Here is a 27,687-nt window from a genome sequence, read left to right as displayed (position 1 = left end):
ACTGAAAAGGCAGGTTATTATGCATTGAGAACTGGTGTGGCAACTGTAGCTTGCCCTTCATTAAGGTGCGTTTAAGCTGAGCGACTTGACCTGAAGTGGCTGCAGCCTCCCGGGGAAAGTTTTCAGTGCTTTTGTGCGTGTGTGTGTGTGCCTTTACAGAGTTCCACACGGGAGCAAAACCCCCTCTTTCCCATTCGCTGCCTGCTGCCCTGAGGGTGACAAGGCTGAAAGTTTAGCAAGTTCTGTGCATAACTTCGCATCACAGGAGCAAGTGCGTATTCTCCCCCTCCCCTTTCTTTTTCCTGGTTCTAAACACCTCCTTCAAGTTCGCAGTTGGGCAGGACTCCAAAGGTGCAGCAGCAGCAACAAACTGGAGTTCAAAGTTAGCAGTAAATTGCACAACTTCCAGCTCATCGCTACGCTCGGTGACTATTAACAAGCTGGAAGGCGCTCAGGCAAAAAAATAGGGGAGAAGGGAACACCCTCGAATTGTTTGGGGATCGCTGATGTTATGCCGCTGGGATCATGGCTCCTTTTGGAAGGAATTTATTAAAAACCCGGCATAAAAACAGGTAAAGTGTGTGGGTATGTGGAGGAAAAGGTAGGGCGCTATGGGATGAATACTTTTTTCTACTTTTTGTTTGGTTGTGGGGGCAGGATGTGTTACCCGGCCGGTGCCGTTCCCGGCAGCTGAACTGCGGGGCTCACCTGCGAGCGGGAGCCGGGCCGGCGGAGCAGAGGGGAGCGGGCTTTGCCCTTGCCCCCTTCCCCCGGACCTGTCGTGCCCCTCTTCGCCCTGGCTCTTTGGACTGCTGGGCAGTATTTTCCGTGAGCGGGAGGCAGCTCTTCCGGCCCTGGAGCCCTCCCCGGCAGACGGAGCAGTGTCCGCGCCCGGCGGTGAGGCTGGCCGGGAGAAGCGGCTGCGGCCCCGACGGCCGCGTCCCGGCGGCGGCCAGGGGGACCCGGAGCTCTGCCCCCGCCCCGGGACGAAACTCCCCGAGTTTCTCACGGCAGGGCCGGCTCCAGCCCCGTGCCTTCGCCCCGCTGCCCTGCGAGGCTGACCGGCAGCCTGCGATCCCTTTGGATCAAGCCCATCCCTTATCTTGCCCGCTGGCTGTCAGCCTGGGAGGTAGGAGAGCATCGAGCTCCCAGCGTGGGGAGGCGGCCGTGGGGGGATGCTTTTTTCTGTTTAGCCTTTAGTCCGGGATGGACTTGTGCTGTTTATACTTTTTGGTTTTTGGGGTTTTTTTTTGCTTAGAAAATTCTGCAGAGGGACTGCTGTGGTCCTTGGGTCTGCTAGTGTGAAGTTTCTTTATGGGGACTTTGCCCCTTTCGCTGTACATGCTTCCACATGCCCCACACACGGGCTGCAAAAAGGAAAAAGACGGTTATGTAATCATGTTGGGTGCTAGGGTGGTTCTAAGTTTTTTAAAAGTTAACTTGTTGGGACCCTATGGAATGTACAGTGGCTGAACCCATCTAGCTAAAGCTGAACAGAAATCAAACAGAAATTTTGCCTCAGTGAGAAACTCTAGAATTACTTGAATCTCATCCCCATTTCGCCTAGTGCGCTTCATTGAAATTTAGTTTGTATTTAAAAGACTGCAAAGGATGATCTTTTCTATGGGGAATATAATTGAAGTCTAAATAGTCTTGTAAAAATATCCCATTTCTTTTCCATGTTTGGCTTTTGGTTTTCACATTTGATATACTGAAAATTATTGGGGGGGGGGGCTTGTATTTGTTGGGATTGTGTAAAAATATTGTTAGCATATTATACAGAATATAAATTAGAAAGATTGTAACAGTCAATGTTTAAAAATAGGATACTATTTTAGAATTATTAATATTGTAGTTTACCAGTTAAACAGCGTATTTTGCTAATGTGTCTGAAAAGAGTAAAACTTTGATATAATTCTCATGCGGCCATTTTTTGTTTAGAAGATCTTTAGAAAGGTCGACATGAACTTTGAAACTTCTTTCACATAGAGATGGAAATTTATTACTCTTAAAGTAGAAGTTTTGTTCCTGCTATCACTTATCTAAATAAGGATTAAATCATAAAGCAGAGTTCCACTATGTTCAATGGTGAAACTGTTTCTCTTTTGGGTATTTACAATATCTTCACACTAATTGCATCAGTCTCACTATGTTTGCTGATGTGATGTTTTATTCCTCAGGAAAAGAAAGTCATAATCCAAAGCTTTAAATAAGCAATGAAAATTAAAATACCAAAGGTACCATTACTGTGAACATCTAGGGCTTTCTATTCATTTTATCCTCAGATCCCCAAAAATAAATTAATGCCTCTAATGGTTGAGAGGCTTTGTGGCAATAAGAAGGGGCTGTGTGACCACAGAAATGTAGGGGGAGGGGGTCAAGAACAAAGCAAATTGCATACTTCTTAAGATATGTTATTATCTATTTAGATATCTAAATTTCTGCATATTTAATATTAGCGTTGATACTGAATTTTGAGAATTAAACTTTGCTTATGTAGTTAGTAAAATGGCTTTGCAGTATGATTGAAGAGCTACTAAAATTTATTTCTCCTTTTAATTGTATCTTGGTGAACTAATTTGAAACCTTGAGAAGTGAGCTTAAAAGCCTTCACTGTGTTTAGGCCAATAGTTGTAGAGTCAGAACCTGTGATTTACTACTTTGTCTAACTCCCTGTAAAGACGGACCAAAAAGGGACATGCACAAATTTTATATTTTTAACCTGCTGCTGCTGTTTAAAATAGGCCTAGTGCTCATCCACATTTATGGGAAACTCAGCTTTTTTCTTTTTCTCTGGAAGTTCTTAATGACCATTTGCTACATGGAAATATAACTCCTGAAAGTTATAAGATAAGCAATGAGGAAAAAAATCTATGTTTACATGAGGACATAAAGCTAAGTTGAGGTAACAAAGGTAGGTGGAAGAAGAGCCAGAAGGAAAATGAAGGCGTTACAGTCATTTGCTCAGATAACAAGATGACACCACTGTAATTAGTGCTTGTCTTGCAGCATTGCCCAGAGGTTCCAGATCAGGGCCCTGTTTAATAGTAGGCTCTTCACATCCAGATTGGAAATTGTCGGTCTCTGCCTCTAAGACCTCAGAGTTTAAACAAAGAGATTACTCTAACTGAAGCTGGGTCTGAGCAAGAGGAGAGGGGTGTTGACCATTGTGTTATGAGTCTTTAGAGAAAGAAACTGAGATTAAACCTCAGGAAGACAAAACTTGTGCTGAACTACTGTTAGTATTTGAATGCTCTTCAATCAGTATTGCTTTCTTGGGCTGCTGAAATATCACTCATACAGACACAGCACAAAGCCCATGTAGCCAATAGATCATTTAAGCCCTGGTTTGATTTCAGGGGAGTGGCCTCCAGGATTATGACTCCAACACATGTTTCTTGGCAAGAAAGACAGTAGTGATATTTTGATATCTTTTTCAAGAGCCATAAGTTTTTACACTACTCTTTGTCTTTCTGTGACAACCAGAAGTAATCACAGTCCCTAGAATGTGTATGTGCTTGTCGCTATGTCCCCAGGAGAACAATACTTCCAAGACGCCCCACCCACTTACAAACCCAAATGTGCGCAGCTGGGACGGGTTGTACCCTCTAAGGCAACAAAGGAAAAACGAAAGTTTCCTGCAGGACTAAGGCTCTGCAACATGAATAAACTCAAGGGGATTTATTTTTATGCAAATCTCTTAAAGATGCTTACTTTGAGAGTGAGAGGAATGCTCAGCTCACATCAAACTTCAAAAGTGTAGTGAGGGCAGGAAATGCTTAGCTGAAGGTGGAGGAAGAGAAAAGGCGCTGAGTTCTTTGCTCATAAGTCTAGTATTGATCTAACATATTGCTCCGCACAGAGACAAAACAGCTCCCTATCCAAATATGAGAAATACAGAACATATATACTTGCAGTGTTCAGGTACCAGGGTTTCACCTTGTATTTGATTTCCTGGTTGCTAAGCAGAACAGGAATTTATACTGCACTGATTTTTGGTAGGATTAAGACTTCTCTGCTCTTGGGTGCTAGATTTGATCACTTTTGAAAATGGGTCTAAATTTATTTAAATACTTCGAGGATATCTGGATCTATGTCATAGTGAGAAAACTGACCCCATTGCTATTTCTTTCGTTGACACCACTTCCATGGGTTTTGCACGTAAGCCTTAGAAAAAATTGTTGAATCTCTACTGTTTCATTTGTGTTGTAGCTGGGATACTGAAAGGAAGAGGGAACAGATAATCCATCTTGATGCTGTAGGGCTGTCCTGTTATGCTCAACACACCTTGAGAAATACATTTTGCCAGTGTGCTTCATGCTGGTCCTATATTTACTACAAACGTTTGACATACTCTGTTGGTGTGCAATAATTCTGAACCCAGAGTAGTGTTTCGTGATTAAACAATCGTGTTGCAAATCTGGTAATATTTAAATGTGTTTACTGGTTTTGCTTTCCCTTCTTGTATTTTTTTCTACCTTTTACTGTTTACTGATTTCACTTTTACTCACTGCCACAGTAATTAGAATAGTGTTTCTCTGTAGGAGGGAAAGACTTACTTTGCCTACTCTTTAATTCTGCCTTTCTTTAATCAGCTTATCTCTGGTTCAGAGGTAGAAAGACCATGTATCTCCACTCAGTGTTACGGATATAAGAGGGAGTTCTTCCTGTCCTGACAGTAAGAGGCCCCTCCCCAGTGAGAGACATTCAATTATTCTCTCAGTTTATGCATTACAGTTCAGGGCAGTGAATTAGATTAAAGACTTCATCTATCTGATACTGCCCTGACATTTCCATGATCCCTCCCTTTCTCCCTCCCTCCCATAGTTTCTCATTGCATCTAGTTAGCACAGTGATTTGTGTCTTACTCTGAACATCTCTTCTGCTCTACCTACGGTTGAGTACACCGCTGTACATTTTAAACCTCGATGAAGTAAAACTGAAAATGCTCAGCATTGAGGTTTGGACTGGTAAAGCTTTGGAGATCAGCTGCTTGTCTGAATGAACTGTGTATGACCCACACTGTAAGTCTCATGGGACCATGTGAGATGTCTAATACTTCTCTTGGATGAGCACAGCCAGATTAAAGTCTATATGAAGCTATAAAGGTGCTTTTTGATTCAAGACTACAAGGTATTTGGTATGTATGTTCGAGGGGGCCGATAAAAGTTTTAGAATCAGTGGTGCTACTTGTGTTATATTTTTAAATTGAAAAAATGATGCTTGTTTGGTAATGGTAGGATGCATTCTTTTTACATACTTTTTTAACTTTTCCCTGAGTGTGAGATGTATTAATGAACTATCAAAGAAGTTGTTCCTTTTTGAGCCAGACTTCATACACTGTAATTTATTTTCTGGTCTGCCTTGGAAGCTTTGTCTCAGGGGTCAAAATGGTTGCATACATTTTCTAATAATCTTTGTACATATTTGTTCACTTCACTTTCAGGAAGAGCTTTTCGTCTAACAAAACACTAACCTTATTTCTAAAGAGTTAATTATCTACTATTCCAGGAGGGCAGGCAGCAATTTCATCCTGACGGAGTAAATAAAATGAGTAATAGAAATGTAATACTACACCATCTAAGAGCGTGACTTAGGTTAAATTGAAGCTAATCTAAAACACTAATATAGTGTAGAGGCAGGCTGAGAGATATATTTCAGACAAAACTCCCATTTTTTTAGTGAAAGATTAAAAAGGGGGAAAACCTTGCTGGTCAGTGGACATTTCCTGTTTTACTGTTGAAAAACTAGTATTGTGCATGAAGAAAGACACATTTCTAAATATGTAATTAATTCAGTAGACAAAAGTAAGTTTTCAGAGTTGGGCATTTTTTAAAATTCTATTAACTTTTATTAAAGTCAGTGATAATCACAGAGTAGTACCTCTTGATTTACTTATGCTCAGAAAAGAAGCTTTTGTTTGTTTGTTTTATATGATTATTAATAATTTAAAACTCCTGTCTGAAACACTATTATTTGAAAACATTAACATCTCATATGCTACACAAGCCTTAATTAGTTCATCCAGCTTCTATATTTAGTATGTTGGTAAATCCTTATTAATAGTGACAGAAAGGATGATGCAATGTAAAAATGTTAAGACCACGCATTAAGTGAAGCCTAGAACTGAATGTTGGACATGTTGGTACCCAGTCGTGTGCATAGGTAACTGGGCTATTATTCTCACTTCTATTGTTTCTCTTACGTGTTATGATGCTCTCAAGATGATGGTTTTCTGTCTTCTGTATAGTGTTTCCATGCTAGCAGTTCCTCAAGTATCACACAGGACAAAACAGATAAGAGAGTTTCAGGAAGTCTTGTCCAAAAGAATGGTTTTTTGAGCACATTTCTAGAACTTGACACAAATAGGCTCCAGGATTAACCACATTGCCTTTTCCTGGTTTGACCTAGCCAGAAATATACTTAGGGTGCAAGTGTTGCAATAGTGATAACGATACCAACTTGTTTGTGACCTCAAACAACCGATAAGCTTACTTAATTTTCCTTAGAAGTAATTTGGGTGTTAATATTTACATGCCTCAGGAAAATAAGTAGGACATGACTAGACAGTGTAAAATGTGTAGAAGTGTAGAGTGTGAAAGGCAGTTACTGGGAGGGGTATGAATTAAATCTGTGAGTTCTTTTCTTCTAGTCTTTATAAGACCACTAAACTTAGATGCCATGCAGGAAAGTGAGAATACACTGTGGATTGTTTGGTTTTATGTGATTTTTCTGAGGAATTTTTCAATGGCCTAAAATTTTCCATAATGTTAAAAATGTCTTGTAAGGAGGGTTTAAATGTCCCAGAAAGAGAAATAAATAAAGAAATTTCATTAGCATCTTAATATATTTTGAGGTGGTTTTGTGAAGTGAACAAAAAAAAGGAAAATTATCTGCAGGAACTAAAAAAAAGAAGGTTGATGAAACGTTCTTGATGGTAATGATAATGAAGTTGTCGTGTAATGTATTTATAATGCGATGAAACCCAAGTCCTGATGCCATGTGGAAATAAACAAAAGACATCAAAATTGAAAGAAAAATTCTAGAGTGTATTTGGAACATTTCTCAGCATTTAATTTATACCCTTTATCTGAAGATATTTCTCTTTCACAACTTTGTTGTTTCATTCTTACTCCTGTCTGCCTGAGTGCATTTTTGCCTCTGTCAGTTTGAGACATTTAAATTGCAGTCTAGATGGTTCCTAGACATGTATTTTTGAGCATCAGCCTTAGAGGAAGCCAGGCTATGTTGTAGTCTTGGAGGTGATGTAAACCTCTGTTTTTCTGGGTTATGGTTGTTTTTTTTGTGATTTTTTCAAACATTAATTAGTAAGATGCAGAATAATCATAGGAGAGAAACATGTTTATAGAGACAGTAAGTGTTTTTTGTAAATACATAATTTGTTTATATCAAGGGTCAAAATCATGAATCTGATTAAGTTGCTTTCTTTATTCTCCATCCCTATTTGCTCTCTTTCATTGATGTAAAGAGTTCTGAGTTACGAATTTCCCATCATAATGGTGAATATAATCATCTCTATTGAAAAGCAGATTTTATTTTTTCCTCCTTTTAATAATACAAAAATATTGAAGCTTAAAATAAATATGCAAAAGCATAATATTCTCATGTTCAAGGACAAAATCAGGTTTATGAAAATTTAATAATCTATTAGACCTTTGTTTTGGTCAGGTATAAATATGTTTACTTTACTTTAGCTTGTAAGGATGTATGACCTCACTGGAATAATGCAGTTGAGTACTAATTTTTAAGAGTCTGCCCCTGGGTCTTGAACATGCAATTTGCTTTGTGTTAATAGATTCCATCATCCATGTAGAACATCTTACTTTGTTTTCCCCAGCCTCCTTCAATTCAAAGGAATTATTTCTACAGAGAATATTTTCCACTGTGAAAGCACTTTTAAGCTGCAACATTTTTCAGAGCAACAGTTGGGACACTGTTTTGATGACCTAAAGTATACCTCATTTGCCATAGGAGGTTATCAGATTTTTCTCACTGATCAAAGAGTGGTTTAGTGATATTTATAAATGTGGGATCTTGTGCTGATGTTGTTCAGCTGCTGGTGCTTTGGTTGGTAAACTGATGTTCTGAACTGCTGTTTCCTTTGGACATTAGCTGTTGACAGACTTCCTCTGGACTGATTGCAATGGCACTGGGTATACTTTTTTAAACTTGATTATTGTCTGTATCTCTCAGGGCGTCTTTGTTTTAATATCCTGCTTTACTGAAAAGCCCTGCACAAATTCAGTTTTCTAAAAACAGTTTAGAATTGGTATTGACTTTACTCCACTTTCCCAGACTCCTGGTACTTTAAGGATCAGGTAGATAACGAATAATGTTTGTTTACCCATGGAAGTCCCTACAGGTGTCAGACAAAGATCTAAGTTATTTTTGGAACTGCAGTTGTGGACAGTCACAGTGCTTTTGCTGACACTCATATTACTCCTGAGATTCAAGTACACAGTAAAACACAAATGTCAAGCTCCATCTTACTCTACTTGAGCCACTGAAAATTTGGGTATCTACTCATCTAGGTACTCTTTGTAGTTAATGGATACATCTAAACACTTCCAGAGGGCAATTCATTCAATCTTAGACAGGCTGTCAGTATGGGATTAGTCACTCTTTTGGAGGTGCCTATTTTATGCCACTGATTACAGAGGAAGGTCAGAAAATTATCTTTGACTGCGCATCTACATTTTTAAATAGCTTAAGGTAGCTGATATGAGCTCCACCCAATCACTTTTCATGGAGCATGCTCAGATTTGTAGAGCAGGTTATTAGCCATCTTTTGCACCACTCATTTTAGAAATTAAAAAGGGAAACATGAGCAGAGAGGTGAATTACAGGTAGATAAGGTATGATTAAGGGAGAACCATCTTAATAGTATGGATGTCTTCCCTGACCCTGCCACAAAATGCCTACCTAGTTTTGGGCAAGACACATAAACCACAGTTTACAGAACTGGTTATTCACTGTGTGTTCCTCATTTGCGAATTCAGTGTCCTGTAAACTCTTTTGCATAAGGGCTGAGCAAAGGAAGTTTATGGGTGTCTTACTTTGCATATGTCTATGGATATCAATTCAGTTAGGCAGAGTGGGAATTTAAATTAGTAGATAGATTTGATTTGTAAAAGGGAGTTCTTTCCCTACAAGAGTATGTGGAGATAAATACAGTAATGTCAGGCTGAAAAGTAATGGAATATCTGATGGTAAAGGACATATATCAAAAGTGTAAATTTTGAAAAGCATCCTCTAAAGGAGTTGTATCATACCTAGAAGAAAAGATACAAATAAAAATGTACACATATTGAACAAATGTAAGTAATAAGGGCTAGTTTTATGAAGGTGCCTAAATGTAATTCTAGTCACCTAAGACAATTTTTAAGAACTCGGGATGTTTAAATTCTGACTGGTAGCACACCCCAGCTACCTGTACTCCTATCATGTCTTACACTGGTCCTGGACACCATGCCATTTCTGCTTCCCTCATTATGCATTTTTCAGAAAAGTCTTGTGAAGTTATTCTAAACTGAAATTCTCTCAGTAGTTCATGTGGAAGCTGCTTCATTTTGTGCTGGCTTAAGTTACAGCAAGTCAGACAAGGACAAGGATTAGTATTGAGAGTTTCAGTGAGAGAAGGGAATCAAGATTTGGGTTGCTGTTCTAATTAATATTTCTCTTTTTTTTTTTGTTTTTTTTAATGCAATTAACTTTTGGACATGATCTAACAGCATCTAAGTCCTGTCCTTTTGTTCGTGTTTCTGACTGCTTTAGGTCAGTTCCGGCTGAACTTGCTGGTGTCAGCAAACCCCATTGTTAGGAGTTCAACCCTTCTGTAGTACTTTCTGTGGAAGTTGAGGTGTTCAAGTGAGCATTATGAATTTCAGCAGCAAGGAAGATACTTGAAAGTTATAACATTCAGTGTGTGCAATGCTTCAGTACCTTCTGTGTCTCTGACAAAAGTGAGTACTGTCTCTTATACGCATTTAAGTGAGGCAGGTGACCAGTGTATGGATACACTGAATCAAATTAATTTTTGTTGAACTAAGTAGCATGGAAATCTTTAACAACAATGTCTGAAATTTTTCAGTACTTGGCTACATGTTAAACATATTTCATTGTGCTAAAGCATTTGTGCCTGGTAGGCATATATTCAGTATAAAAATGCATTTATGACAGCTTTTGTTGGATGTGATCACAGAATGCATATGTATAGCTCATAAGACATACTGTCACATATGTACAATAAAATATATTACAGCCCCCAAATCATTGTATATATAAACAATACATGCAGAAATAGCCACTTCTGTAGATGGCATATTTATGCATCTACATATTACAAACCTGAGTACACACCAGGCAGTCAGAAGTGACAAACAGAATGTGCACATGTCACGGAAGAAAGCTAAATATGTGCATTTCTCCCAACATGACAGAGCTGTTCACATGGCAGAGGGAAGCATGCCTTCACCCAGCTGTCACTGTGGTAACCACTCAGCTTATGAAGTACCTTGTTAAAATGCCTTTTTATCCTCCCTGAGCTATGAAGCCATCTGAATTGCTCATATGTTGAAAGGATCCCCACCTACAAAGACATTTGGATATGTGAAATAAAGAAACATAGGATTAATTTAAATGTTGACTCAGTCTGACTTTCAGTGAACTGACAACAAGTAGTTTGCAGTGTCTTTCTGGTGTCACAGCCTGCTTGGGATAATCACTATCCTGCCATAGATGCGTCTCACAAAACTAGCACCATTATTTCTCGGGCCTGCCTTGGTCTTTGGTCACAGTCATGTAGCCATGCTTAGCTTCAGCTGTGCCTACTGCAGATTTTTGGCCTATACCTGCTCTCCCTGTTCATCACAATTCTTTTGCCAGGAGTTACCACCTTTTCAGCTACATTAAATTTTTGAAGTTTCTTCCTAAACTGTTCAGTCACGTTTGGGTGGCTATCTTAGATGGTTTAACAAGGCTTTAATCTTTATGGCTTGGTTCATCATACTCATTGGAGATCAGATAAGCAGCTCAGCTCCAGTGGGAGGGTTGTGATGGATAACTGGCATGGTTATGAGCCCTTCATGTGGACCCAGCTGGAAACCCATTATCTGAACTTACTGTCTGTCATAGAAGAGACTTTGGGCTTAAGTCACTATTGTTCACATATTTTAGGATTCACGTGGCTTTTTATCAGAATCACATGGAATGTCTTTCCTCTCTAGTCAGTTTCCTCCATCTCCTTACAGCTAAAAATTGGGGTGGGGGCTACTGGACACCATTCTTTATATCTCTTTCTCGTCTACACTTTTCTTCTTTGCATTAATCTCATAAATTTCCCATTACTCTTGGTAATATTTGTGATCCAGCTTTAAACTTGCTTCCAGACAGCAATTCATCCCTTTTTGCCTTTCCTATCTGTATTGCTCAGATGGCTAGAGCTAGTTTTGCAATCTCCTATGCCCTCTTTAAGCATATCCATTGCTTGGGAAGAGCACAGTTGGTGAGGTTAACAATTTATTTCATTTGTTCGGTAGCTTCCTCAGAGAAGATGTGGTTATATTTCAGAGACCCTATCAGCCTGTGGCTGACTAACTACATATTGAAGCATTCATTAATAGGCAATTTTAGAAAATTACTTCAAAGCATAAGCTGCACAAATCTCTCAGTCTGACAATGGATAGTAAAAATGCTTCAGGTTTCTTTTAAAAACAATTATGTCCACTGTTCTCGTTAGCATAATTATGTATCTAGTACTCAATTTAGCTCTTTAGGATGAACATTTATATAAGAGTCCACTTCATTATCTCATCTTTTTTTCCTTTCAGCTCTTCAAATATTGTAAGTAATGGAACACATTTATCACTGAATTGTCTTTCAGAAAGTTTGAGGGAGAAATTTAAAAGGAAAAAAAAAGAAAAGAAAGAATTGATTGTAAATTAAGTCTTGATAGAACATCCTTTGAGGTGATATTTTTTTCAAAATGATTTAGTGAAAGCAAATGAAATGGGAAAGATTGTACAATATAGTTTCAGAGTGGAGTGGTTCACTGTAAAATTCATTGCAATACCTACAGGAGAATATTAAAGCCCATCCTGTCTTTCTCACTCCTAGCAAACTGTAGGGAGATACTCAAACTGGATTTTATGCTACAAAAAAAAAGTTATGTGGACAAATCATTAAATTTTAAGAAGTTAGGAAAGGGTAATGATTGTTGAAGTTGTTGAACAGCTCTAAAGGCTTACTGTTGCACAAAGAGCAGTCCTAAGCCCCCTATCCAGGCTTCTGGCCATTCTCTACCATTCCCTTTGCATTGCTGCTATTCTTTCCTGATACCATAAAACCCAAATGAGTATTTTTCTTATTTTGTTTCCTGAGCCTGAGTTTAACCTTAGGATTGGCAAAAAGAAACCAAGTCCATCTGGACATTCCATTAATTATGAATGAGGAGAGCACCTGTCTCACACGGTGCCACCAGGAGCAGAGAAGAGGTGCAAAACATGCACAGCATATAAGGGCTCATAAGAAGGTAACCATCCCAGCCTCCTTCAGATCAGGGAGTATTGGAAAAGTAGCATGAAGTCTTCTTATTTCCTTGTCTGTATCTCATTCCATTATTTAACTTGCCTTATTATCATCTGTCTACATACAGTGTGCTTTGTTCATGTTTTGGCAGCTCAGACTCAACCTCAGAATACTTTGAGTTTGTTTCATCAGTGGGAAAAATGTCAGCAAAGGCAGGGGAGGGAAGCAGTACCCTTTTGCATTTCAACAAAAGCCGAACAGAATTTCATGGAACCACAAAAAAAGAGGAAAAAAAACCCAAACAAACCAAAGAGCAAACCAAATAAAAAACCCCCTCATACTCTCAATGCTTGGAATTCCCCTTGCTTCTTTGATCTCACAAGCTCATAAACAACCAGGGTGCTTCTAAAAGGCAGTTATAAAATTTCTAATGGGAGAAGTTAGATAACACACATTTCTATTAACTGTAACAGCAAGTCTGTCGTTTAGAAGCTTGTGTTCCAAACGAGCTATAAATTATTCTGCTTCCTCTGTACTACTGAAAGTGATGGAGTTTTAAGCTCATTCTGTACATTATTAATAGGAGCTCCATGAAGCTTGTACAGTGTAACCAGTGCTTAAATATGCATAGACACTTAAATTAGAAGCAGGAGTAATTTAAAGAATTGTATTTTTACAAAGTAGAAAAATTCTTGTGGTAGATGAAAAGTATCAGTGGCGTTTTCATTTGTTCACTAATGAGAACTACTCACTGCTCAAAATCAAGATGTAGTATTTACTGTATTGATATTTCTAAACTTCTCATGTTGCTTATTAATGCTGAGGAATTCGAAAATACCCGTCTTCCCATCCCCTCCATCATGATCTAAAGAATTACTGTCCCTGAATATGTCAATGTTTGTTTTGGCTCTGGAGTTTTTCCTGGATCTTCCATTCCTGTATAACAGCTGCTTCCTCAGTAGCAGTTGCAATATACACATCAAAGCATGTTTTCCCAGTAAAGTAAATTGTTGATGTTGCTGTTACTCATCTTGGAAAATATTTTTCTGGACAGCTAGTTCTCTTCTTCTTTTCTCAAACTTCCACCTCCACTGTGTCAGGCTACTGCAAATATAGGCCTGGTATGATAAATGTGTTACCTGTCATGACATTTTGTGTACACACCATGCTTGCTGGAATTCCAAACATTTTTTTTGACTAATATCCACTTACCAACCTTATGATTTTGACTATACAATGGAGAAATGATGATTAGTCTGACAGGAAGGCAGATTTAAAGCAGATGTAATTTATAGGGAATGTGTACCTTAGGGGCAGAGGAAAATTTCAGAGGTAAGAGAGGAGGAAAGGGCAGGGGCAGATGCAGTCTCCACTGCAGCGTTTGCACTTGCCTGTAGGGTAATTGGAAGTGTAAATATGGTATAGGACAGAGATAATAAGTGAAAGGGAGGGCCTAGTAAACTTTTGGTCAGCTTTGCTAACATCTGCACTCTGCCCTTGCAAATGAGGTTTTGCAAAATAATATTGGCCACCGTAGCGAAGACGCAGAGTCCTGTCATTATTAAATAGAGCAGCAGGGGAGTGTTCAGGTTAATCCACCATAACTATCACTCTTATCTAGTGAAGGCGGTGTATAATTCATCTTGAAATGCCTCTTACTTCTGTCTTTCTGTTAGTGCAATATCCTGAGTTAATAAAATTTCTTGGCTTATTTTCTATGTAGTACAAACTCTGCTATCTATCCACTTAAGAGATGATAGAATTATTACTGTCAGCCCTTGTTGGTCCTTCTTGTTGGCTGCTTTAGTTTCCTTTTAATCTGTTTTAAGTACTGTCAGGGATTTTTTCCATTTTGTTTTTCTTAAAAATTGGTCCCTGTTCAGACACCTGTTTCTAAACAATGCAATCATTAGAATGAAGCACATGATTTCCCACGGGATTTTTACCAAAGTCTGGCATTTCAAGTTAGCAGCAGGCTGGTGTGAATGAGTTATTTGCAGTAAAATAATTATCAGAATTATTTTCTTTAAACTGTCATACCTTTCATGTTTTTATCTATAAAAATATAATACTCTTCCATTGCAATTTAAAGTTATTCCACTGAAAATTTGTCATGGAGCACCAAGATAGTATAAAGTGTTTAGGTGAACAGAAATTTCAACCAGAGATCATTGTTGAATGTATGCAATTTTATACAGTAGCTAAGGTGATGGCATTTCTCCGCAGATGAAGGACCAACTTATAGTTTTAAGTACATAAATTTTAATTCATATAGGACATAATTTGAAACAGCTGTTGCTAGTTAAAATGCTTCATAGAACCTTCCTGACAGTATGGGTATCTTGTTGAATTAAAAATTTAGGACTTCAAAAAAGAACAGAAAAATGAATATTAAATTTATACCAGGAAAAAAAAAAATGTTGTAACTAGCTAGTTATAAAAGTAGACTTTCTTTATTTTTTTTTAATTTTTTCAAATAGCTGAAATATTTCAATTAGAGCACCCAAACTACTGTGTATATATGTTTGAAAAATATCACATGGCTCACAAGATGCCTAATTTTCTTTCATTTTTAATAAATGCCTATGTAGATTTATGTAAAAGAGGAAATTTTATCATAGAACCAGATTAAATGGATACAGAAACAGATGGTAGAGAGAAAATTTATTTTTCTCTATAATTAAAAATTATTTTGTTTTCAGAAGTTCTGTAGTGTTTCCAAGTCTTCCTGCTGTATTGAGACTACACTGATTATCTGTCTTGAGAGCTTTATTCTCATAGTTGAAGTACATGTTCTGCCTTGCCATGATACCTTTCAGGTGACCTTTTCCCTGACTTTCATATGATGCAAAAAGGAAGAAGAACCAAGTTTCTGACATGTCATTTATGGAATTTCTGTGTCTTACATGACATGGATATTAACTGTGCTTCCATTAATATTGTTTTTAGGGACTTATGAAGGGGAATGGGAATGCAGTTAGTTAATAGGCTCACTTGAATCCCTAAGGCTTTGGAGTAATTCCAGCTTCATGGGTTAGTGAGAGAGTAGCTACTTCCTCATTGCTGCCCTTAGGAAACTCAGAAGCGTGTAATGTGCTTAGGCAGGAGGCATACCGAGTATAAGATTTGGCCTTTATTGCTTTTTTAATAACTTTGCAGAAGGGGACAGAAAGTTAAGAGAAAAGGTGGCTTAAATGTGGATAGTCTAAATAAACTTAATATGGCATTTCAACATGAGCCATTTATTCTTGAAAGGTTGACATAAGTTTGACCCTAGCTTTCTATACCTTTAATGTTTAAACTCACTTTCAAAAATCTCTTTGGATCAAATTAAGTTAACTTCTTCCATGCAAGAGCTGCAACACATGGCCCCAATAGCTTTACCCTTTTGCAAATTTTGCAGATCAAAATCACAAAAAGCCAAAATATGTTTTGATCTTTGCTTTCATAATGATCATCTATTGTCTCATATATGCATATATATATATATATATATATATATATATATGTATACACACATATATGGTAACATGCTGAGATTTTGAAAAAGAAACAATAAAAGCAATACAATAAATGAAATAAATACAATAAAAGCAATAATACAATAAAAAAACAAAAGCAGTGTTCTCTTATCTAAGTGGTATGTGACGATGTATGTATTTTCTATGCTTCAACTTCATATTTGGTTATTGACTTCATATTAGGTCAGAGGTCTGGTAGAAACAGAATCCCCACACCTTTTCCACAAATCATTGGACATTAGGAAAAGGTTCTTAACTGAGGGTGGGCTTGGGTGTGAGAACAGTCTCTCCAAGGAATTGGTCATGCCACCAAGCCTGTCAGAGCTCAGGAAGCTTCTGGATGATGCTTTTAGTTATATGGTTTAATCTTAGGTAGTGCTGTGAGAAGCAGGGTGTTGGAGTCTATGATCCCTATAAGTCCCTTTCAATTTGAGATATTCTGTGATTCTGTGGCTGATATTAGCCCTTATATATCCTGACACTGGTATTAGAAGCTCTCAAATTACATGTAGCCTTTGCCCTATCCTACAAATGTAGGCCATTTGTGTCAAGTAGGTATCCCTTTAATATTGGCTTATTATTATTATTTCCAGGAAGTAAATATAATTAAAAACCATCACATTTTTGATCGATAGTCAGTCTTATCTTTATGGTGTTATAGCTCAGCTCTAAGAGATAACAGTGATTAATAATCTTGGCATTGAGACAACAACGTTTTTAGAAATTGCATGAAATCAAGGTAAGTGCTCTCTGGGCCCTTGCACATGGAAGAAGCACCTGTGGGTGTTGAACAAAGAGAAAACCACAGCACAAATACATGCTTCCCAACAGGCATATTTACGTGCCCCAGCAGCATGCTCAAAGACCAGCCCCTTGAAAACACTGCATTATTAAATGTTCAGTGTCTCCTGTTTTGCCAGGATGATACGTGCTGCAGAGGAGGGCAAGTGGCTCAGGCACTGAGCAGGGCTGGCTGTTCCTGTGCAGTGTGGCCGGTGGGAGATGCAGCACAGCCTCTTGCTGAGGAGCTGGGAGTGCACGGCTCAAGGAAGAACATAGGGCAGGACTGCTGAGCAACACGGGGAGCACAGCCCTGCCTGGGTCTCCCTGAAGGTGTTGTGCTTCTTGGTGGGCTCTAGGAAAGCATCTAGATGTCAGACAATGAATCTCTTGGCAAGGACTTCACTGCAAGGATGCAGTAGGCAGCAGCAAGATTGTCTCTTAGAGCCTTTTTGTCTTCCCCACTGCAGAAAGTTAATAGCTCTGGATGGTATCTTGGCATAATGTAGGGGATTGCTTAGAGGTTTAGAAGCATTTTTATCTTACTTTGGGGAGGTCAGGGCAGAGGCATACCTACATACTCTGGTCAGCTGAGGACCCCACCACAGCAGTCTGTCGATTATAAAACACGATTATCGTCTGATTTGTTGCAAATTAGACTGTATGGACTATTGAGAGGGCTTAGGTTGTCATAGAATAAAACATGATTTTCCCAAACAAAAAGATGACTAAGATATTTTACATAAAGGACTTTCTAGCATGAGCTCTTTGATGGAAAATTTATAAATAATTAAAAGTTCTATGTATTTTCAAGGAAAAGTTAATGTATTGCTTGGTGTGCGATCTTTTTTCACTGACATTTATTCCATATAAATTATTTCAATGACTGGGAGGAGGTAACTAGTAAATTTTTTAGTCAAATCTCAGGTTTGAATCCCTTTTCTAAGTATTTTTTAGTTAATCAGTTTGATTGGTGTTCACAGAGGGTATGTCAAGAAATATGGTAATATTTAAAAAGGAGTTAATTTTTTTTGGGGGGGGAAGTCTAGAAAGAATTTATTGCAGTGAAAGGAGACAAGGTTTTTATCTATACTTTTTTTCTCAACAAAGGCAAAATATTCTTTTAGTGTCCATTACATTTGATAAACACTGCATTAAGCTGCTGACAATAGGATCTGGAAGTTATCTAGTCCCAATAGAATGTTTGCAGAACTTAGTCAAGAAAAAGAAGCATCTTTTATACATGAAGATGAAATTCTAAAAAGTAGGGGGATCCCTTTATTTGATGGACATGATTGGTTGTAAAATTGATATATTACATATTTAGGGAGATCGTTGCAGGAAGGCAAAGAATTATGTTTGATATGTATATTTTTGAGCCAGACATACCCAAAAGTCAGTGAATATCAAAAGTGCCCCTTCCAGCACTCTTAAGCCACCTCTTATTTTGATTTTGTGAGACATAAATAAATGTTTTTGTTTTGTCTATGTGTTGCTGGAATGTATTACCTTCCCCTAGGCCTGAAGAATAAATTAGCAAATTGTATATCTGGCACATAACAATCAGTTTGTGCTGATATAATTAAGACTGTGTGAGGTCTAGAGCATGACTGGAATGGGGGTTTGGGTCATCCTGAAGAGAAACAAGGAGCAGAAGATACGAAAATAACAATCAAAGCAATTAAACAAAAAGACTGGAAGCCTACTTTTGACCATTTTTAAGTTTAAATTCCCATCTATTCCTAAGTAATTAGTGGCTTTGTAAAAAAAAAAATAGACTTGCATGTTGTTATCACCAAGACTCTATAATCTTAGATGTATAAGTAGAACATTTCAGAAACCAATTCAAAGAAACAGAATTCAAGCCAGAACTGAAAGCTTCAAAACTTGTTTGCAGCACCATTATATTTTTGAAAAAGTATAAGTTGCCTAGCTAGTTTTTGAGAAATTGTTACTGTGGTCTTCAGGAAACCCAAACATTTAAACTGGCTGTTACACTCCTATTAACTGCTAGGTTTTTAAAAATGCAAGTTCTTTTGTGTCCTTTACAAAACTGCAGGACACGAAATTCAAGAAATTTCATGTAATATGTAATATGAAAATGTTGCCTCTCCGTTAAAATGGCTGCTAAAAAGTAGATCTTGTTCCTGAACATGATAAATTTTTAGCATTACATCTCAGATAAAAAAAAAAAAAAAAGGAATTCCTGTCAAAGACCAAAAATTTATTCGAGACCTCTTTCTTAGTATTGAAATGAATTAATGGATTTTCTTATAAATTAATGGCTAAATTGAATAGTCAAGGTCTAAACTAAGTTGTGAAGTTATGATGTGTAGGTCCCACATTTAGTTATCTGTACTTAATCAAGTGCTGCTGTAACCATTCTTGTTGCATTTCTCTCAGATAAACCAGAATCTGGATTAATCTCGCATGAATTAATCTGAATGGATTAATTCACCTGATTTTAGCTACCTAAAAGTGAGCTATTTGATTGAAGGTGGCCACATAGGTCTCTTGTAGTTAATGAAAGAGAGAAATAGCTTCCTCTGATGTTTATTCCCAATGATCAAAGATGGGCTAGGCAGTGGGGATTCTTCTTGGAGACCTTCTCTCAATGAGGAGGAAATTTTGATGGTGAATTTATACTGAAATCTTAACTTTCAGATGGATTCCATTTCATAAATGCAGAATCTGCTCCTCACTTCCTATGAGGAATGCACAGTTTGACAAAAGATTTCCTAATACTGGAATCTTCTTGCATCCTGAAAGCAAGTTTTTAGTAATTAGTATTCTGTGACTGATACTATCATGCTTCGTTTTTGTTTGGGAGTACCTGAATTAACTGTGAAAAAGGAATTATACAAATAATTTTACTTAAAAGGTATGTGGTAAGGTTCCAGTTTACCATTTTTAGTGCAAGATAACAAAGAACCACTTTTGATATTTTAGAATATATTAAAATTCCATGGCAATGTAAGATTATAAGTCTGGGTAATTCTTTTTGCTTAGAAGTAAAGACCAAAAATTGAGTGAAGTGCCTGAATAAAAATTAAGATAAACATGTTGGGACAAACACATAGAAACATTAAGGAAATAATTTGTACTTTACTATGCTGCTTTGATCCAAGAATTACAGAGATGTTCAGAATTCCTTTAATTTCTTCTCTCCTTTTCTGTAAAATGTGGCAATATAATTAAAAGATGTAGTGTACTTACATTATACACATATATATTTGTAGGTACCTATTTTCATGTATAAGCACTTGATTTATTTGTGCATGTGCATACATTATCCAATTGTGCTACTAATAGTTGTATACTATAGGCAAATAACAATCCTTACCCAAAAAAGCTGAATGTAAGGTCTGGGAAGACACGTGCATCACAACTGAGAAAGTTACAGGGGGAGATAAACAGCTAGAAAAGTGTTGAAAACAGTAATTTAAAGATGTTATGTTCACATCCATATTGTTTTCAAGGATCTTGTAGAGATTGTTATACAATATACAGTGTGTTTCCATCAGAAGTTTGCTTAAGAGTTCCTGCTGAACTTTGTGGGAATTTAAAGGAGCCAGGAGGAGGAGACACAGTAGGCTTCTGCTTAATTCATATAATCAGTCACATACTGAAAATATTGACTAGGAGAAAATATGCCAATCAACCAAAACAAGAAAACAAACAAACAAACAAATCATTCACCAATAAATAGGAAGAGTTTTGATTTGAAAACAAATTGCATAAGACACTCAGAAGAATGCTAGAAGAAATTACATTCATTTCCTGAAATGTAATTCTTGATTGCAAAAGAAGTCAGGAAATATATAGCCTGAGTTTACTGCCTCAGAGTCCTCAGTATGATATTTCTTATATTTTTATTACTTTGTTTTTTCAGCACTTTTATAAATTTAAATTCAATGACTGGTAATATATTTGTAAATCAATTATTTATGTATCAGTAGTGAACGTGGTTTGAGACACTGTATTTTTCATGACTTATTTGGCATAATTTTATGCATAAGAAATGATTTGTTGTTTTTTTTCTATTCATATCTGTAGTTTAAAGCAAATACTGAGTTATTTTAGTCACAGCTGACTTATGTTGCAACTGGCTGTTTACCTGAATTTCACTTAACTGCTAATCTGTCAACAGAAAAAAAAATATAGCATCCTGCATATTTTAAATCTCAGAGGACTTACAGATAGTGAATTTTTAGCATATGATATACTTCACAGTAATGCCATTTAATCTAATATCATCCTCCATTCCTTCCTCCTGTTTAAACTTGAATATTTTTCTTTGTGCCACTTTGCCATTTTCTGTGCCTGTGATATGTGCTTTCTTATTTTGAGAAGTAGTCTATGGAAACATTATTAACTTTTTGAGCACCAGTTTCAAAAAATAATTACTGTAAAATGCTGGCCTGTGAGGGGGAGCTATTAGAGAGGGAAAATGATGCTATTACTCAGAGTCATCTACCAAAACACATATTTTACAGAGAATGTTCCAAGACCTGAAGCAATGTAGTTGGACAGAGCTCTCTTGTGCAATAATACTAATAAACTTACACTTGTCAGTTTTATTATTATTCATTTGCAGTTTCCTTTCTTTTAAGGATTTTTGCCTCCTGGTCAGAGTGGCACCTAGAGCTGAGTCAATCATAGTTCAATTTATTGGATTGCAGTGTGTCTGTCATGTTGTGTAATAATTAAGAAAAAAAGAATAAGCTGGATTGCTTTACTAATCATAGGGTATAACCGTAATTAAGCCAAATAAAACTCCATGCTTACAACTCAGAAGTCTAAAAAAGTTCTGTGAATAAGTAGTCCTAGATAGAAACAAATGCTGTATTGCATCCTTTGAATATGGTCTGAATAGTTATTTTCCTTTTCAAGCTTTCTCTGTCAGACTAGGTTAAACCTCAAAATAACTGCAAGGCATACCAGAAAATCCAAAGACATTTTTCCTCTGGAAATGTACTGTTTTATCATTTTATGCAAGAGGTCAAATTATCAGGTCTGGGCAAGAAGAAAACTATTCAAGTGGAGTCTTGAGGACAGGAATATCCAGGTATCTCTGCCAACATAGGCCCACAGCAGTTCAGGACCAGATGGGGGCAAACTGAAGTATTAGCTGTGAAGTGAACTTCTACCTTTGGCCAACTGAATTGCTGTCTAGCCCCTGGTGATTGTACTGGAGCCACAACGGGATCTCAGTCACCTGAAGTTAGGTATCTCAGTCTATAAGGAGGGACCAGGTTAATAGCACATTCATTGTAATTCATAAACAAGTAAATAAACAACTAAATAAAATAACTTTTTTTTCTTTTCTTGCATTTCTTTATCATTTCTAATAGCAAAATAAAATGCAGACCCATGTATTTATTCTCTTGAAGCTGGTATTCTCTCGTAACTCACTGGAATTCAGGCAATTTGATACTACAGGAAGAGCAACAAATTTCTTTACACTTATTAGTGAAAAAAAAAAAGTAAAACAATTGTTTTTATGCTTGTGTGGGTGCAGATGTGGCAGAAGAGCTATAGATTTATTCTATTGTCTGATTCATTGGTGGTGTTCAGTCCTCAGTCCATCTATGTTCAGTGCATTCTTTCCTTCAGAAGCCGTTTCTAAGAGCTTAGACTCTGTGCAGTCTGTGTAATGAGAGCAAATAGGAATATCCAAAAGCTGAGCTGTCCTAGGACAGTCTGAAAGTGTAATGCAGATTGCTAAACTTTAGCACTGCTTGTTAATACACTCTTACTATGTATACAAAACTGAGATTTGATAAAAGATATTTCGTGTGAGATTCTTATTCAGCTGGACTAGTAATAGTATTAAAGCACTAGTCAATTAAAGCTATTACTTAATCCAAAGACATTTCTTCATGCAATTTAAGCAAGTGTATTGTCTCGTACAACAATACAGGCGTTTTTCAATGTGTTAGTCATATCAGAATTACAGTAATTATTCATAGTGTCTCTGCCATTGATATGTAATTTATACTTGGTCTCTTGTTTTCCAGATCTCACAGCAAGGACATGGCTTCAAATGAAAGAGAGATTGTGGTTTGGGTTTGCCAGGAGGAGAAGATTGTATGTGGCCTGACAAAGCGCACAACTTGCTCAGAAGTGGTTCAAGCACTGCTTGAGGAACATCAGACAACATTTGGAGAGAAAAAAGTCCTTTTTGGAAAACCTAGTGATTACTGCATTGTAGAAAAATGGAGAGGCTCAGAGCGAGTACTGCCTCCCTTGACAAAGATTCTGAGACTTTGGAAGGCCTGGGGGGAAGAGCAGGCTAATTTGCATTTTGTACTGGTAAAGTCAGATGCTTTCCTCTCGTTTCCATTGTGGAAAACAGCTGAAGCCAAGGTAGTACAAAACATAGAAAAGCAGTGGGACCTCAGTCCAGCAAACTACATGAAGATGTTGCCAATAGACAAGCAAAAGAAAATTGTGAGGAAGACTTTCCGGAAGCTGGCCAAGCTTAAGCAGGACAGTGTTCAGCAAGAGAGAGATAATATGGAGACACTGATTCATCTGATCATTTCTCAAGATCATACGATTCATCAACAAGTCCTTAGAATGAAGGAACTAGATATGGAAATTGAAAAATGTGAAGCAAAATTCCATCTAGATCGTGTGGCGAATGATGGAGAAAATTATGTGCAGGACTCCTATTTAATGATCAATACAAGTGAGGCTGAGCAGCAAGGGAGTAGGCCAGAAGATCAAAAAGAGATGCATGACTATTTGAGCAAAAGTGAGGGAATTTTACAGGTTGAAGAGAGACTGAAACATCACAAACAATTAATAGAGAACCTGTGTGCTGAAATTGAAAGAGAAGTACACGGTATATGCATGGAAAAAAATGGAGAGGATGTTCACACAGAAGGAGCAGCTAATACTGAACTGGAAACCTCAGATTTGGAAAGTGTAAAATATGAGCTTGAAAAAAGTATGAAAGATGGTCTGAGAATCAACTCATACCTGAGCTGCATCCAGAAAGAACTTACATATAGGGACTCACTGCTTCAAAAGAAGGAAAAAGAATATGAACTTCTTACAGAAGAATTTAATTTACTACATGTTAAAGACAACATTGAAACTAGGCTTCAATCAAATGAAGAGCCACCCAAGGGCAGTGGCATTTCCAGTAGCAACATTGCTGTTCCTGACTTTGTTCATAGAGTGACTAATCTGGACATCAACGATACAGACTCTGACACTGGAATCAGCTCTACACACAGTCAGGACTCTGAAATAACTGCAGGGGACATGGTACTGTTGTCAACATAGTTGAAAAACAGTAATGCATTTTTTAACATTTTATTTTGGAAGATATTTATAAGAATTAGTAAACCTGTTGTCTTGAAAGTTATGCTCTTCAAGGTATTGAAGCTGTGGCACTGCTTTAGCAAAGTAAAGAGTGTCTATTTATGTCCTCAATAGTATACTTGTGCTAGAATGCTGTGTCCTAGAATGGGTTAGCTGGTAATAGGTGCAAAGTTGTTGGCTTTGCTACGTCAAGACAGACTGTTTAGACTTTATAATGTTGATGCTTGGTGAAATGGGAGCATTCTGACTGGCTTGGACCAAAAATTTGGAGATTTCATATCCTTTGGTCTTTGGGTCTGCTCCTGCATCTCCCTAACTTTTTAGGAATGTGAAGTAGAGACTAGAGAAAGCTAGACCAAGAGCTTGATTTTCTGCTCTGTTACATCAGCTTTATGCAGACAAAGTTTCCTTGCTATGAAGCTACTGTAAAAGATTATATAATTGAGCATTAATCTGTTAAAAATAGTTTTTATGATAATGTAGAACAGAAGAAATATAATTGCATTTATGCTGTATTTTAAAGTTTAGTTTATATATAATATCAGGATGATATTTTTAAAAGCTCTGAAGTCCCATTTTAAAAATTACCTTCCACACATGGGTTTTTAATTTTGATTCTCTTTCAGCAGCTTTTATCTGCTTTTAAGATCCTTAAACCCCCTACTTATCTGATGTTACCCTGTAGTTGCCCCAGTGATGTTTAAGTCCACAGAGTTCCTGCCAGCAGGCATGTCAGAACTGCTTAAGTCCTGCTTGTGCGAGACGCTCAAATCCCAGGCTCACACCTAACCCTAGGGGCATTTTCAGCATGACTTTCTCCTGCCTATCTCACTGGCTGGATCCAGTGTCTTAAACCTCCTGAAATCATGACTACCAAAAAAAAAGCATAACAGAAGCAACAGGCAGGAACTAGACATTTTAGTCTCTGGCTAGACACTGTTTCCCAATAGCCAGTTAGCAAATATTTTCATATCACAAGTAGGTTTTCAAATCCCCTCTCATACTGTTTTGGAGCAGGAACCTGTAAATCCTATTTCCTCAGTGAGGACTTTGGGATACAGCTAAAACCAATCCACTTTATATAGTTAAAAATTAGGCTCCAGGTAAAATTAAAAAGAAAAAAAGAAAAGAAAAACGAAAAATGAAAAAAAGGAATGCAAAACATGAGAATTTTACAACTATGTGGTTATGTAATTTTTTTCGTTTAGGATGTAGTAGTTTATCTCAAACCCTTCTCCAGCATATTGCTCTAAGTCCTAAACAAAGCTGTAGAACCGAGAATTGAGTTGTCTCAGTTACCAAACAAGATTTCCAGCCGTGCTAGAGGATCTGCTAATAGAGAGCACCTGCATAATTTCTGAGTTGCCATGTTCGTATTTTGCAGATCAATCAATTTAATATTTCTGATTAAAATAATTGAATGGAAAATAATTACATTATTTCTGAATAAAGTTCAGTTCTCCAAAATTCAAAGCAATCCTGGAATTAACAGCCTACAGTGTAAACAAATGGAAAGTACCTAGAAGATGTAAACGCAAAATTCTTTCAGATATAGTGCTTTCTTTTTTCTATAATTTTCTTCTCCTAAGTGTCTGTCAACCATGTGTTTTCTAAAATGGCCAAAGTACTAGGACTACTGATTAGCACATATTTAATGCAGAAAACAAAACAAAACAAAAATACAAAAAAACCAAACAAACAAAACAAAAAAAAAAGGAAAAAAATAAGAAAAACAAAAACAAACAAAAAAAGTATTTTCTAAAAAGAGAATTTTTGTGGTTTATTTGTTGTGGATTCTTTTCCTAATCCTGCATATTATAAATAGTTTCTATTTCAGCAAAGTGTGCTAGTCGCCTTAATATATTTTGTGTTGTATTTTTTTCATACAATGTCATTTGAATACTTCAATAATAATAATGTGTTATATTTAGACTCATCAGCTCCTGATGGAAACACATGTATGAAATATCTTATCTTTGTAATAATTTATTAACGCAACTCTGCATCTTTTGACCTCTGTGGTATCACTCTGACAAGAAGTTAAACCCAGAGTTCTGAATGCTGAGAGTAGATTAATGTATTCTATGAGTTCTTATGAGTTTAGTAACCAATAGCTACAATTTCTATTGAGTCATTTTTTATATATAATTACTTAGAGGATAGAGAATTGAAACAGAGTAATATACACAGCTGTGCAGGCTAGTACAAGACCCGTGGGGGGAAAAATTAATTTCCACTCATACTCTACCAGATTTATTTTGCTCATAGGAACTTGTGTGGGTTCTCTCAGCTGATCTTTTTCCACACTTGGTGGTTGATTGTACCTCCCCTGCAACTTGTAGGTCTTAAGAGTATTACTGTGTTTTAAGAAGAAAATAGAAACAATAGTTTGAGAGAGAATATTTCTTTAAAAATAAAACAATATTAAAAATCCAGTGTTTTGAAGAATTTATTTGAAGTTTGTACTTTGATATCTCAAATAAACTTTTTTCTTTCAGAATTTAGAATGTACAAGATGATTAAAGACTGTGTGCACTCTGCTGTTTGTCTGCCGCTACACTTTCCATATACTTGTTTGACCTGGTTTTAGGATGCTAGAAGTATTCTTTATGAACCTTTATGCTCCTTACTTCCTCTTTGTCACAGCTATCTATATTTTATTTTAGTTTAAAATTCCCATAATTTAAAATACACAATAAAAATCTTTGGATTATTTCCTGTCATTCCATTAAGCCAGATAACATATCCATCTTCAAATTTGGTTTTATTTTATTAAATTTTACATGAACAATGGAGCACTTACTGACAGAAAGGCAGATCAAGTATGTGCTGCTTAAGAGGAGAGACAAATTATATCCAGGGAGTGGAAATGTGACGTTTCAAAGTAAAATTAAATAAAAATCAGAAGGATGGTTATTTCATAGAATCATAAAATTATTTGGGTTTGAAGGGACCTTAAAGATAATCTTTTTCCCTGCTATGAGTAGGGATGCCTTTCATTACAGCACGTAGCACAAAGGTTGTATCCAGCTTGGCCTTGAACATTTTTATGGATGGAGTATCCACAGATTCTCTGGGCAACCTATTCCAGTGTCTCAACACTATCACAGTAAAGAATTTCTTCCTAATATCTAATGGAAACCTACCTTCTTACAGTTTGAATCCATACCTCCTTATCCTGTCACTACATGCCCTTGTAGAAAGTCCCTCTGCAGTTCTCTGTAGGCTCCCATTAGGTACTGGATGGTGCTATAGGGTCTCCCCAGAGCCTTCTCTTCCCCAGGATGAACAACCCCAACTCTCAGCCTGCCTTCAGCCCAGAGATGGATGCTGCACACCAAGTGGGGTCTCACAAGAGCAGAGGAGAAAAATCTCCCTCTACCTGCTGGTCACCTCTTTTTTGATGCAGCCCAGGATGTGGTTGGCTTTCTGGGCTATGATTGCCCATTGTCAGGTCAAGTTGAGCTTCTCATCCACCACCCCCACCAAGTCCTTCTTTCCACAG

General features: G+C 37.1%; 1 protein-coding gene across 2 annotated transcripts; it reads left to right on the top strand.

The window, feature by feature from the left end:
• Positions 1–185: 185 nt before the first annotated feature.
• On the top strand, positions 186–26,698 carry RASSF9 (Ras association domain family member 9). Of its 2 annotated transcripts, none has more exons than XM_014888789.2 (2): positions 186–572; positions 22,868–26,698. In XM_014888789.2, exons 1-2 carry the CDS (start codon positions 526–528, stop codon positions 24,141–24,143), a joined length of 1,323 nt encoding a protein of 440 aa, XP_014744275.2. In that variant the 5' UTR covers positions 186–525; the 3' UTR covers positions 24,144–26,698. The 2 variants fall into 2 exon arrangements, with proteins under 2 accessions (XP_014744275.2, XP_014744285.2); XM_014888799.2 differs by lacking the exon at positions 186–572 and adding an exon at positions 911–1,129.
• The last annotated feature ends 989 nt before the right edge of the window (positions 26,699–27,687 follow it).

This window comes from Sturnus vulgaris, chromosome 5, assembly GCF_052056855.1.
Source record: "Sturnus vulgaris isolate bStuVul1 chromosome 5, bStuVul1.hap1, whole genome shotgun sequence".
Classification (NCBI taxonomy): Eukaryota; Metazoa; Chordata; class Aves; order Passeriformes; family Sturnidae; genus Sturnus; species Sturnus vulgaris.
The sequence above is the reverse complement of the archived record's forward strand: the minus strand, read 5'-3'. Positions and strand labels throughout refer to the sequence as shown.

Excerpts from the sequence above, each read along its gene's own strand:
- RASSF9 (XM_014888789.2), top strand. The coding sequence starts at position 526 with ATGGCTCCTTTTGGAAGGAATTTATTAAAAACCCGGCATAAAAACAG. Across the intron at positions 573-22,867 it reads AAAACCCGGCATAAAAACAG|ATCTCACAGCAAGGACATGG; the intron begins GTAAAGTGTGTG and ends CTTGTTTTCCAG.